Raw genomic sequence first — 13,934 nt, forward strand, 5'->3', positions numbered from 1 at the left:
CCGTGTATCGCACACTTTGTACTATAAATGGAGTTGACACTGCCATGTTTGATTACGGTGTATTGTGTTGACAACAGAGCTCTGCCAAGCATGGTTCACATTATTTTTTTTATCTATTGTAGACATCGATGAATGCCAGTCTTCCCCTTGTGGCTACGGTGCCACTTGTATAGATGAAATAAACGGTTACAAGTGCACCTGCCCTTCTGGACGAGCTGGGCTGCGCTGCCAGGAAGGTAATTGGCTTGCCATATCCAGCTTAAGTGCTGGAGACTTCTGTAAGCATTTATATGGACAGTTTGGCAGCAGATCTGAACCGTCCTGTTGTCTGACATGTTTTTCATGCTGCTTTTTTAGTGATTGTCTCTGGAAGATCTTGTTGGCTGAAGGGAACACAGTACCCACACGGAAGCAAATGGGATGAGGAATGCAATGTCTGTCACTGTCTAGATGGGGTGATAGAGTGTACCAAGGTATGGATCAGGACGCTTAACCAGTTTTAATCAACCAAACTTTTTTTTTTTGTTCCCAAAATCAACATTTAATACCGTCAGTTATAACTTACAGCTGCTATTGTGGTTACGTTGGCTCCCAGCTGAACTGTCAAGCTATCAAATGACTGGTGTTATAATTGATCACATGTTCAGCACCATGGCAACTATAGATCAAAGGCTAAGGTGGCAGCTTTCTTAACTGTAAAGGGTAGGCGAATTTAGTTCAACTTTAAAAACAAAGCTACGATCCTGTCTAACTTGCAGTGCTCTACAAAACTTGGTATTCGTTTTACTTTAAAGTGCATCTCTATTTTTGTAGCCAAATTGGTATAACAATAAATTTTATATTTGTTTCATGTTCCCATTAACTTGACATAACTTTTTTTTTTTCTTTTTTTTTTTAATTGCCGATTACCTATATACTTGCTTAAAAATTCCACCCAAGCCCCCCCTGCTTTATAACGTTTGGGAGCAGGCTGCGGAGTGATGTTTCAGTAGGTTGTAAATTTTCGAGTTGTTCCTATAGATAAGCCTAATGGGTAAGGCTTGCCTATAGGTAAGTTGTCTTACCTATAGGTAAGTTGTCTGCTGCACAAGGGGGATTTTTTACCTTCATGCATAGAAGGTAAAAAAAAAAACCTTGAGCATTTAGAACCACTTTGAAGCTGAATTCTATAAATTCAGCAACTTTGAAAAAAAATACAGGCACACTGAGTTAAGTCCAGTTAGGTGCATGTCACCTCTGTGACTTTTCTCTATTATGTGGGTCAGGTTTATTTCACTCCCACTGGACACACTCCAGCTCTGAGGGGTGAGGAGCTCATAGAGCAGCTTATGTTTGCCCCTTTTTTTCTGCTGCCCTTTCACTCTTTGAATGAGTTCACATATAAAGGCTATGTGGGAAGGGAGGGTCAGGCATGGCGGTTCCAACGACTCTCTCTGCTTTTGTAGAAGCTGAGACCTCAGCGTTCACATCACAGAAGTTATTTTCCTGGAGCACAATAAACTTGTCCAATATAAATAATAGCGATAAGTTTAGGAGGCTGCAGGCACCTCATTGGGCTTAACTCATGATATGCCTGCAGTTTTTACAAAGTAGCTGAATTCCTGGAGTTCAGATTTAATCCAGATTTTGAACACTGTACTAACAAAGGGTTAAAAATGTAAAAGCTGACGCCTCCTGCATTTCTTAGAGTGAGTGCATGGAGTCCTCAGTCTGTGTGGGGACAGAGACTGAGATTGCCCACCAATCTGCTGCGGGGCCTTCTCTTTGGAAATAACTAAAGTTAAAAAAAAAAGTATATATCATCTTTATTTCTCGGTATGCTGTGTGAATGGAAACAAACTTTTGTAGTGGATTTTTCTAAAATTTTGGCTCAGAACGACAGCCGCCTCTGTCTTAGCTGATTGCTTGCACTGAAATTGAAAGGAGGCAAAGTCCAGATTTTGTTGATTAACTCAACAGCACAGTTACAACCTTAGCAATGGACTACTCCTCCTATTTTCTTCCTTTTGATATAAAGTATTTATTGAAAGCATTTTTGTAATTCTGTTTGAAAAGTACAATCAAAAAGCAGGTTGATGCAGGCACACTTTTGGGCCAGGGCACACTTTTGGGCCAGGGCACACTTTTGGGCCAGGGCACACTTTTGGGCCAGGGCACACTTTTGGGCCAGGGCACACTTTTGGGCCAGGGCACACTTTTGGGCCAGGGCACACTTTTGGGCCAGGGCACACTTTTGGGCCAGGGCACACTTTTGGGCCAGGGCACACTTTTGGGCCAGGGCACACTTTTCTGTGATCTCAAGGAGTAGTCTTCCAAGTTGTTTTCTTGGACTAAAGAACAAATCTCCTTAACAGGTGGCTTTCTGTACTTGAAGGACCTTCCAAAGAGATGAACGTGAAAGAATGTGCATGAACTGCATTTTTGTTTTATTTTGCCCTGATTACAATTTAAGACTGAATATTAAGATTCCTCAGGAAACCCAATAGCTGCAAATTCTCCAAGGTGCATGATGTAACACGCCAAAACTTGCTTTTGTAATACAGTTTCACAGTGAGAATACAGTTGTATGTATGTTCAATGTCGATAAAAGATTAAAGAACAATCTTTTGTGCCTTCAGACTTGGTGTGGACGGAAGCCCTGTTTGCTGGAAAAACGTCTTAAGAACCAGTGTCCCCAGGATCAGGAATGTGAACCGAAGTTCTCCTCAGCAAAATGCTTCCAACCACCATGCAAAGAATGGGGGGAATGCAGCGCCCCCGACAGGCCACACATCGTCAAGTGCTTGCCTAACACTGGCTACCTGGATAATAACTGTGCCCGGATAACCTTAATCTTTAGTAATGAGAAAATTCCACAGGTGAAAATTTATTCCTCTTTACATTTTTTTTTTTTTTTTCCCCTATGTAAAAATTTTGACCTTGAGTTAATTTAATAGTGCGGAGCTGCAACAAGTTCTAGCTGTGTATCCTGAATGGTCAACATGGCCCTTAATCTGCTAAAGAGTACATTCTGCTTGGTCACCATGGCTATAGTTACCAGTTACACTTTAGAGAAATATAAAATAAACCTTAATATTTAGTGGGGGGTTAATTGGGCACCCGCCATTGCTAAGGCCCATGATCTTAAAGGGTCACGTTTTTTTTTTTTTTTTTTTCTTCATACTATGTATGAAGCTAAAAACCACCTCTGTACAGCAGCCCCCTCTAATACTGACCTCCCATCTCGATCCAACGATGAGACGGCAGCAGGAGCCAATGGCCTACTGTCAATCACAGCCGGTGATCCAATGATGAGGGAGTGGCTGTGGGGCCAAGCCTTACTCCGTGTGTGAATAGAGATACAGAGCAGTGGCTTGGGAGCCTGCTATGGGACACTCGGCAGGAGGGGAGGGTCCTGGAGCCACCGGCAAGGACCTGAAAAGAGGAGGATCAGGGCTGCTCTGTGCAAAACCACTGCACAGGGCAGATAACTGGGTGACCTGTTTTTACTTTTTATTTTATCTGCCTTTATTACTTTAATATGGGAGATTTCTGCAATACGTTTGTCGGTGAATGTCTCATGGACTTTAATCACCTTCTGCCTAGTGTATGCATATACTGTATACATCCTGGCCGGCAAGGGGTCATACCAGGTTCAACTTGGTATACTCTCCTCCGATGATCAGACTTGTCCTAACCCCCTCACACTCACAGCCTTTCAGTGTACTGTTGCTTCTTTCTCCCAGCTCTTATGTAGCTTAGAACAGAGGGAATGTGATCACTTATCTAAAAAAAAAAAAAAAGGGGGGGGGGGAGTATAATTTTTATTTTCTGTACACACGTTTTTACCTTTTTTCATTTCTGTTTTAAACTGGGTTGTTTTTACAAGGTGATAACCACTTTAAGTCTTCTCTCCAGTGCTCCCTAGACTTAAATGAGCAATTAACACAGCAAGGGGCATATTTAAAGTTTCCTGGCGCTAAGCTTTTTAATTGTAGCAGAGCAAAGTCAGATCACATGCCCTGCCAGATATGACTGCCCTATGTGGGCAGCTTTGCTTAAACTGGGAAGACAAAAATACAAATTCTTTCGCAGTTATATATATTTTGTCACTTGATCCTATTGCTTTTAAATTTGCATAATATAAGCTCACGTACAGGGTAGAAAAAATCTTGATAAGATGGCTGTTGGTGTATACATTTGTTAATAATGACTTCTTATATCTTTCAAGGGAACCACAGTGGAAAATATTTGCTCAGAGATCCGATATTTGCCATCCATTAGGACAGTATCCAAAGACCAACAGCTTATACTCTTATGCGACTTCTCATATTCAACGGAAAAAGCAGTAGAAGTTGCAGTAGTAAGTATGCTTTTATTTAGTAAAAAGGTGACTGGGCCATTTTATGACGGATGTTAAAGTGGGGTACCCCCTAAAAAAAAAAAAAATTAAAAGTCAGCAGCTACAAATACTGCAGCTGCTGGCTTTTAATAATCGGACACTTACCTGCCCCAGGGTCCAGCGATGCGGGGGAACGAAGCCCCCCCCTCGCTCCCCGCTCCGCTCGCGGTGCCGTCATGCATACTGTGGGCACCCGGCTGTGGCTTCACAGCCGGGCACCCACTGCGCATGCGCGAGCGGCACAGGGCGCCGTGATACGCCGTACAGTCACTTGGGACACATGACAGGTCCCAGGTGAATGTGCGGCGCGAGGGGAAGTGATGTCACCAGCCTGGGCAATGAAGAAGGCAGACTACGAGGGACCCCCTAGCAACCGGTATTTAGAGGTGAGTAAAAAAAATTTTTTGCCAATTTTTTTTACGAATTTTAAGTAGTTTTATTTTTTTGGTGGCAACACCACTTTAAGGATTCTGTTTTGCCGAATATATGGAAGCGTTTAATGTTCATTAACCAGGACTTAAAGTGAACACCTACCCAGTCCTTGCAACTAAAGTATTTACATTCTAAACCAGCAGTAACCACTTCATTACAGGGCACTTTCACCCCCTTCCTGCCCAGGCCAATGTTTCAATCAACTTTCAGCGCTGTCACACTATGACAATTGCACGGTCATGCAACGTTACCCAAATAAATTTTTTATCTTTTTTTTTTTCACAGATGGCTTTCTTTTGGTGGTATTTAATCACCGCTGTTTTCTTTTTTTTTTTTTTTTGCTAAACAACATTTTTGTGTTTTTTCTTAAAAAATAAAAAGTGTCTTTGTCAGCAAATTTTAAAAATAAGTAATTTTTCTCCTACACTGATGGGCTGCACTGATGAGGAGGCACTAATATGCAGCACTGATTGGCATAACTGAACGCAGACTGGTGTAACTCGTGCAAACAGCCTGGGGGGGGGGGTGGTCACCCTAAAAATGCTTTTATATTCAAAATGGTGCTATTAGAAGACCGCAAACGGAACTAAATAGGTTACAGCGCACACATACAAAAATGACATTTAAAACCTGAACATGTTCAAAAATGGGATTTGGTTACACCATATGGCCATATAGTGCTAAGCCCACTATTGTGTCAAAGTACCCCATTATCAGGGGGTCCTACACTATTCATAGAAAGTTCCTGCATCTCAACTATGGGAGATCTGTAAGGGCTCCTCCTATAACACAGGTGGGCACCCCTTCATTCTCTCCTTATTGGCGTCCACCTGTTATAGGAGGAATCCTTATAGATCTCCCATAAAGAAGAGTTTGCCTCCTATGGTTGAGATGCAGGACCTTTCATTTTATGAATAGTGTAAGACCCACTGACAATGGGGTACTTTGATGCAGTAGTGGGCTTGGCACTATATGGCCATATGGTGTAACCAAATCCCCATATTTTTAACTATGTTCAGGTGTTTTAAATCGCCTTGCAGGATTTAAAGGTCATTTTTGTATGTGTGCGCTGTAATCCATTTTCTTTTGTAGTGTCACTGATGGGCACCGTTGGGGCTGGATTGTAATCGGGGCATTGATGATCCGTGCCCTAAATTACATTTTACATATTTTTCCTGTGAGGAGATGCCGCTTATCGGCTCTCCTCTTTGTGAGAGGAAAAGTCAATAAACGGCACTTCCTTGTTTACATCTGATTGTACACAGCCGATCACATGGGTAAAGAGCCACAGCTCTTTGCTGAGATCAGGGTTGCGCCATGTCCTAGGGCAGTGATGGCGAACCTTGGCACCCCTGATGTTATGGAACTACATTTCCCATGATGCTCATGTATGCTGCAGAGTGCATGAGCATTATGGGAAATGTGGTTCCAAAACATCTGGGCTGCCAAGGTTCGCCATCACTGTCCTAGGGGCACACGAGCGTGGCTAAACTGACACCATCATATTGCGTCGCCCCAGAACAAAAGCGGCACCCTTCACCATCATTTGATGGTGGAAGAGAAGTAGTTAAATCAAACTCCCAGTTCCCACTGTAGTTACAAGCATTGCGAGGGAACTTTTCTTCAATATTCACCACAGAAGCACTACAAACAGCTTCTTTCTATGAAGTGCAATATTTTGGCAGCCAGCAGAAATTTGTAAGCATTTAGAAACTGACTGGATCTGCAATTTAGAGTCGTGATCTTTGGGTATCTGCACGCTACAAGCAGCTAGAGAGGTTTGGAATGGCTTGTTTTAAAACGCTTACTGCTTGTTAAGGATATGTAGATCATTTCCATGTTCTAGGGGCAGGTCCACTTTAAGTGCAGACTGGAGTAATCCATGGCAGCCAACTGGAATTCTCTCTACAAAAGGCACACTTTCTATAGGTACTTAACTTTTAACCTTGTGTTTCTTGAATTAAAAAGGCCAACATAGATGCATAATATTGTATGGGATAAAAATGGATCATGAAAAATTCAGTATGTCTTAATAAGTATCTGGGCACGCAGATGATTCCATATCAACATTTCTATAACCGAGTTGTTCTGTGTGTTATATTGGGGTGTGTTTTTCTTGCAGGCATTTGTCTCACAAACTGATAGTCAAGACAAGAGCCTTATTCAAGATGCTGCCAATACAGTTGTCAATGCCATCACCAAAAGGCAAAACAGTACGGTCATGCAGGCAATCGTGGAAGTAAAAGTTGAAACCGTTGTGGTGGATGGCTCAAGTTCAGGTAGATAATTATTTTTTACCAACTGCAATTTTTTATGGTAGTAGATATCAGCATAATAGCCTAAAAGACAGACATACTCTTGGACTGATGATTCTGCTGATCTCTGTAATCCAGTCCATGACTGCTACAGCATTATTTAAATGGACATGGAGATATGTATTGCAAAATTCTTCAGACTGAATAAGAATGCAGCAATCGCCCAAATATTCTGCTTTATGGTTTATCCCTAAAGCAGACGTAAACCCATTGATAGTTTAAAAAAAAGGTTGCATTCCCAGCATGACGGAAATTCTATCTGTCACATTGACCGCGCTCTCAACCAAACTGTCAAACCATTCAATGGTGTCATAGCTGATCACATGTGCAGGATCATGGCAATTGATTAAACAGAGGCCAAGATGGCAGCTTCCTTGGCTGAAAACGATAGGAGGGTTTACTTGCACTTTAATTGGCTGCCCAGGAAATCTGTCAAACTGCTGGTGCCTAGAGTCCATGGCCATTTTGGTTAATCTAGATCTGCTAATACCCGCATGTTCATAGATAACATTGCACTTGAATAGAATGCTGGTCAGGAGTCAAAGAAAAAAAAAAAGCAATATCAGGTCTGCTTTCTTCGATTAAACTTTCCAACAGCCCACAACATAGCCAAATTCCAACCTTTTTAGGGAACTGGTACTCTAATATTTTTTTTTTTGATGAGCAAAATTTAACTAATTTGTGGTGTGCTAAGCAAATAGAAAATTGTAAATAAGATGTTTTTTCTTTAACATAAACGCTGTGCATTCTAACCCAAAACTGGTATTTCAGCATCTAGTAAACACAAGGGGTTTGAGGTGCCATTGGGTGCCCAAAAAGCTTTGAAGATGTCAAGTGATGAAACATCTGAAGTCCTTTTTTATGAGAAAGTATGTGGGTACCACAGATGCACAAAGCCAGGTCCATAAAGATCAGCGTGGAGCAACTCTAGTAGCTTACACAGAGAATGCACTTCAACCCTATTGTTATGAACCGGCTGCAAGCCAGGTCTTTTCATCTAATATCAGTACCTGGCCTAACAAATGCTCTTAACAGAATGGGCACTAATCCTACAGACACGCTCCAGAATATTGTAGAAATCCTGTTCAGAAAACTGGAGGTTGTAATAGCTGCAAACTGGGGGCCCACTAAATGTTGATGCTCATGTTGATGCTCATGTTGATGCTCATGTTGATGCTCATGTTGATGCTCATGTTGATGCTCATGTTGATGCTCATGTTGATGGAATAAGAGGTCAAAAAAAGCTAATATAGGCGTTCTGGTTAAGTATTGACAAACATTTGGTCATATTATGAATGTAACTGTGTAGGAAAAGAGATCAGATCACCTTTGTTTTGGTTTACATATTAACTTTAGGAATTTAGGCCCCATATATGTTGAGCATGCAATTCACTGAATCTCTGCCCTGACTGATATAAAACTCTAAATTACATCTGTCCTCAACTTTTTTTTTTTTCTTTTAATTGTAGATTATCTAGTCCCAGTCCTTTGTGTTGTATTTGGAATTGTTTGGGTGACGTGCATAATCATTTGCGTCTGGTGGATGAGAAAGCGAAGAAAAGAGCGAGAGAGAAGGCTAGAAAGCCGCGAAGATGAAACTAATAACCAACGTCAACCTTTAAACCCAATATGGAACCCAATTGGGGTGCCTTATAGAGACATTCAACATGAATGCAAAAACCTTTACAACCAAAACAGAACTTCTGCCTCTGATGAGGCGATGAAGGAGGATGTAGTGGATAAAGAGGAGGACACAGGTGAGGATGAGTGCCTCTCACAAAAATACTCAAAGACTTCTATAAGCATAGGAGATGCAGACTGCTCCAAAAATTCCCCTGTAAAAAAACCACATCGGACAGACTATGATAAAAAGCTTAACATCTGTGTTAAAAATGTGAATGCACCCCACTGAAGGAAAGAAAAGCCGGAGCTGTAGACAAAGGACATTGTGCCTATTCTAGGATAAGACGCGGAGTGACAGAATTCATCTCCAATTATCGAAACTGGTCTTTCCACCACTACCAGGGGTCTTTGGCTTCTTGCCTAGCAATACCAACCAAAGCCCTCTCCATCTGGACGTACAGTTCCGGACTAAAATCTGGACTCTGTTAATTTCTTTATTATGTAAAAAAAGTTATTTTTTTCTATTTGTTGTAGTATTTCTACATAAATTATTTGACAACTAAAGACAAAAAAAATGTTCTTTGATAGTTGCTATTTTTATAAGTTTGCTTTAAGTCCTCTTTAAGCCAAGAGGAGACAAAGGTTATCTGTATTTTGTTTTGTTTTTATCATGTAAAACTGTTATGCAAAAATTGTATACTTGTTTACAAGCTGTTTGTTTTGGGGTTTTTTTTCTCCCATTTTCTTTTTCTTTTTGCTTATAATTTAAAAACGGCGTCCAAACCCTTTTCAGTTTGAGAAAAGGAAGTAGTTTTTAATTTTAATTTTTTTTTTTTTTAATCTATCTTGAGCTGACTGTTGTCTTTGTCCAGTAAACTGCAGTGTTTCCACTTTGCCCAGACAAAGTGGTGTTAGATGTCTATGCCCTGCTAGCACTCCACTCTTTGCCTCTAATATTGGTTTCTGAAGATTTTTGCCTTATGGGTCTTTTTAACAGGAACAATATTAATGCAAGTACAAGACCCCTGAATTGTGGCTTAAGGTTTTTTTCTTTTGTTTTTTTTTTCGTTTTATATTGTATTTTTTTATTTTAGGCTTGCAGTATTGATGTATGTGACAAGTGCCTTGAGATTAAACTTTTTCTATAGCAACTGTCAAAGACTATTTTCTGCTTTTCATAAAAATGTGTGTGTAAATTTTGTATATGTGTGTGCATAATAAATATATATATATATATATATATATATATATATATATATATATATATATATATATATATATATTATGCACACACAAAATTTACACACACAGATTCCTAGGGTCCTGTCCATAGAGACGTTTATTTTCTATTGTAAACATATGTCTTGTAAATATGTATATATTAAAGGAATCGCTCTGTATATTTGATTTATTAACAATATTTTGAAATTTCTTTGTTCTTTACAATGCCATTCCTTTTTAATTTATGTTACAGAAGGTAGGTTTTATGACTGACAGCCTTTTTTTTTTTTTTTTTTTTTTTTTTTTTGTATTTGTTGTCCAGATTCAGAAAGGAAAGTTAATATAATCTGTGTGAGACATTTGGTCAGTTTGTACCTACATTGTGACCTGGCATAGATATGTGTAAATAGAATATAGAAATGTTCATGAGCCCTTGTTCTGGTTTTAAAAAGATCTGTTGGCTTCAATCAAACATAAAATGTCTGTGATGCCAAACGTCAGCTTTTGTTTTTTTCCTGCTCTTGAAAGTTTCAGAAAGTAGTATTACATAATGTTCTTTTGTTTTGTTAAATCAAAGGCTTGATGAAGGGAACAATTTTTTTCCTTTTTTTTTTTTTTTTTTTTTTTTCTGCTCCAACTAAAAGTCGGTGAATTCAAGGTGGACTTGCCTCACTAAAGTATAGATTTTGGAATGTAAATCTTGAGCGTTTTATTTTTGTATTTCTATTTTATTTTTTTCTTCAAGGCTTTACGGTTTTCAAAAGGGCAAGTGGGCAAATGGCGCTTGTTTTTACTCTCTCCTCAAATGCTATTTTAACATCCAGACAGTTAACACCACTAGAGTAGGTGGTCATCTGAAGGTGTAAACTTTTTTGGCCAATGAACATGGATGCTTGAAAATAATTTTTATACCACAATGCCGGAATCGCTTAGCAGGATGTTATGTTTAGTGCGTTTTTTTTTGTTTGACATGTTCTTAAAGTGGTTCAGAAAAAAAACTATTTATTAAAGCATTTTATAACTATGTTATAACGTTTTGCTTCATTGTTTTTCTTTGTGCAGTTTAAATTTAATTTTTATGTTTAAATTAAACAATATGTGAAAGAGCTGTATTGTTGAACCTGTTTTTTTAAGTTACCGAAAAATAGGATTTCAAAATTAAAGGCCAGTTGTATATGTAAATATGTAGTGCACAAAATCTCCATTATGTTCACTAAATTTACTTACTGCTACGTGGAGGCTATATACACCTGTAATGGAGGTGTGGGTAGAACAGAACACACAGAGAGCAGGAGGGATTTTAGGGACCCTGACCAAGGGGTTCTTTATTTTGGGGGCTTAAACTGAGTCCGATAAGAGAAGGCCACAAGCCAATAATTCCAACATCGTGAGACGTGCAAAAATATAATGGGGTGGAAATGGGGCACATCAAGGGATAAGTCCAGAGGCACAGGAAAGCAGTCTAATACAGCAGAGGCCTAGAACAGAATCACAGGGCACCTTCCAGGCACAGAGTAGCAGGCCCCAGTCCAGTACAGCAAAGTCCAGGGGGCACAGGGCAACAAATGTGGTCTGACGGGCTTATTTCAGGATCAAATTGCACAACCCAGTACAGTCAGGGGCAAAGGGCAGCAATTTAAGGACTCGCCAGCCAATAGTGTCCTTGGCAGAGTGGCCAGGAAAAGGGGATCCAAGGGGCAGAGGTCCTTCACAAAGGCATTTCGGGTCCTCGAAGGGCTGTTTGTCCTGGCCTCCGCTTCAGGGTCACACAGACAGTAGTTGAAGGAAGAGCATAGAATAAAATAAGTCCTAGTGTTCGGAACGCCACACAGTACAAGTCTCAGTAGTTCATGTATTTTCTAGCCTCCTCCTAGGGAGAGACTGACTTTCTGCCAGCATAGGGAAATTAAATTGTACTATGAATTCAACCCCAGTACCAGAACATGTGGCTTCTCTAGCTGCAGGGCACCATGCTGTCTGCGCCCCCTGTGGAGAATAACATCACCTCCACCTAGATTAATCAGACAAACTGACTGCTTACACACAAAAACACCCAAAAAATACTATTTCTGATCTCCATTACAATCCTGATCAGCCATAACTTTGACCACCTATCTAATAAGTAGACCCCCTTTTCCCATCAAAACAGCACTGACCCGTGAAGGCATGGACTCCACTAGACCTTTGAAGGTATGCTGTGGTATTTGGCTCCAAAGCAATTAGTAGCAGATACTTTAATTCCTGTATGTTGTGAGGTGGGGCCTCCATGGATTGGACTTGTTTATCCAGGATATACCACAGATGCTTGATTGGATTGAGATCTGGAGAATTTGGAGGCCAAGGGAACACCTGAACTTGTTGTTGTGTTCCTCAAACCACTCTTGAATCATTTATGCAGTGTGGCAGGGCACTTTATCTTGCTGAAAGAGGCCACTGCCATCAGGAAATACAATTTCTTTGAAGGGATGTACTTTGGTCTGTGACAATGTTTGGGGAGATGGTTTGTGTCGAGTAACATCTACATGAATGGCAGGCCCCAGGTTTGCAGGCAAAACATTGCCCAAAGTATCATATTTCCTCTGCCAGCTTTCCTTCTTCCCATACAGCATATGTACCCAGCCATCCAAGATGTAAAAGAAATATTATTCATCAAACCTTGCCATCTTTAATGGCTTTGTGGTCCAGTTCTGATGCTCAAATGCCTATTGTAGGCACTTTTGGCTGTGGACATGGGTCAGCATGGGCATCCTATGTAGCTACACAACCACGTACACAACAAACTGCAAAATTTGTCCTGCTTTCAACACCAACTTCAGGGAAAATCTGTTTACTTGCTGCCTAATCCATCCTTCCAACTTTCAGATGTCATTATAATGGGATAATCAATATTCATTCTACTTGTCAGAAGTTGTAAAGTTATGTCTAATTGGTATCAAATTTTGCCTTACAATTCCAGAAGGTAGAGATGTGCAGAAAGTCTGAGTACCTGTCAAGTGTGCTTTAAACTCCAACTTAAAAAAAAAGTGATGTCCAGCAGGTCTAAATATAAGCTTCTCAAATAACTTGCCTTTTAATCTGGAGCTGTTCCCACAGTACTCTACTAGATGCTGCCAGTCTACCTGGTAGCCCAGGACATTGTGGACACTCCCAACGGAAGCAGTTTATCACCCTGGCCAAGGCTGTGGCAATATAACGCAAGCCCTTGGTGCTACCAATACAAATATTTGACTGCTCCTGGGTTTCCCAAATGCAGTAGATGGCCAGTTTAGATATGGCTGTTATGTATACCAGCTCTTATGAATAATGTTTTCAGAAGGGCACCCAACAGTGATGGGCCAGTAGGCACATTCGAGGTTGGAGTGGGTAGGCTGCTGGTCCATCTGTTTGCAACTCAGGAAGTCTGAAGTGGTCTGTTATGGTGGTTTAGGATTTGTTGCACCCAGGATCACAGGCTGAATCCTCCAAATGTATAGTATGTACAGGAACTGCTAGGGTCCTTCACTGTATTGCCACAACTTGTTCAGCACTGTTTTTGTATAGTCAGGTTAACTTCTGCTGGGCGGGGGGGGTGTTTCAGCAAAAGTAAAGGCTGTATAGAGCTTTTGTACATCACCTATTTCAAAAAAGTTGGGATTCTGTGTAAAATCTGCATAAGAACAGAATGCAATCATTTACAAATCTCATAAACCCACATTTTGTAATAGAAAACCTATTAAAAGTTTAAACTGAAAAAATGTTCCCTTTTTAAAAGTAAAAATCTGTTATTTTGAAACTGATGGCAGCAACCTATCTCAAAGTTGGGACAGGGCCATATTTACTACGGTGTAGCGTCCCCTCTTTTAACACGATGGAAACTGACAAGACCAGTTGCTGGAGTATTGGATGTGGAATGTTTACTATTCTTGCCTTAATGCAGGATTCTAACAGCTCAGCAGTCCTAGGTTGTCTTTGTCATATTTTTC

General features: G+C 40.3%; 1 protein-coding gene across 2 annotated transcripts in view; it reads left to right on the forward strand.

Annotated features, from left to right (window-relative positions):
- The window catches only part of JAG2 (jagged canonical Notch ligand 2), a 121,403-nt gene extending 110,325 nt beyond the window's left edge, over nt 1-11,078 (forward strand). For both annotated transcript variants that reach the window (XM_077464485.1, XM_077464486.1), the window contains 6 exons: nt 123-236; nt 358-473; nt 2,619-2,858; nt 4,211-4,342; nt 6,936-7,092; nt 8,598-11,078. In XM_077464485.1, coding sequence (XP_077320611.1) covers nt 123-236; nt 358-473; nt 2,619-2,858; nt 4,211-4,342; nt 6,936-7,092; nt 8,598-9,040 — 1,202 coding nt within the window. In that variant the 3' untranslated portion in view covers nt 9,041-11,078. The remainder of the gene's footprint in view (nt 1-122; nt 237-357; nt 474-2,618; nt 2,859-4,210; nt 4,343-6,935; nt 7,093-8,597) is intronic.
- Nucleotides 11,079-13,934: the final 2,856 nt, after the last annotated feature.

Source organism: Lithobates pipiens, unplaced genomic scaffold, assembly GCF_037356315.1.
Source record: "Lithobates pipiens isolate NorthernLeopardFrog02 unplaced genomic scaffold, aLitPip1_a1.2 Scaffold_30, whole genome shotgun sequence".
Taxonomy (NCBI): domain Eukaryota; kingdom Metazoa; phylum Chordata; class Amphibia; order Anura; family Ranidae; genus Lithobates; species Lithobates pipiens.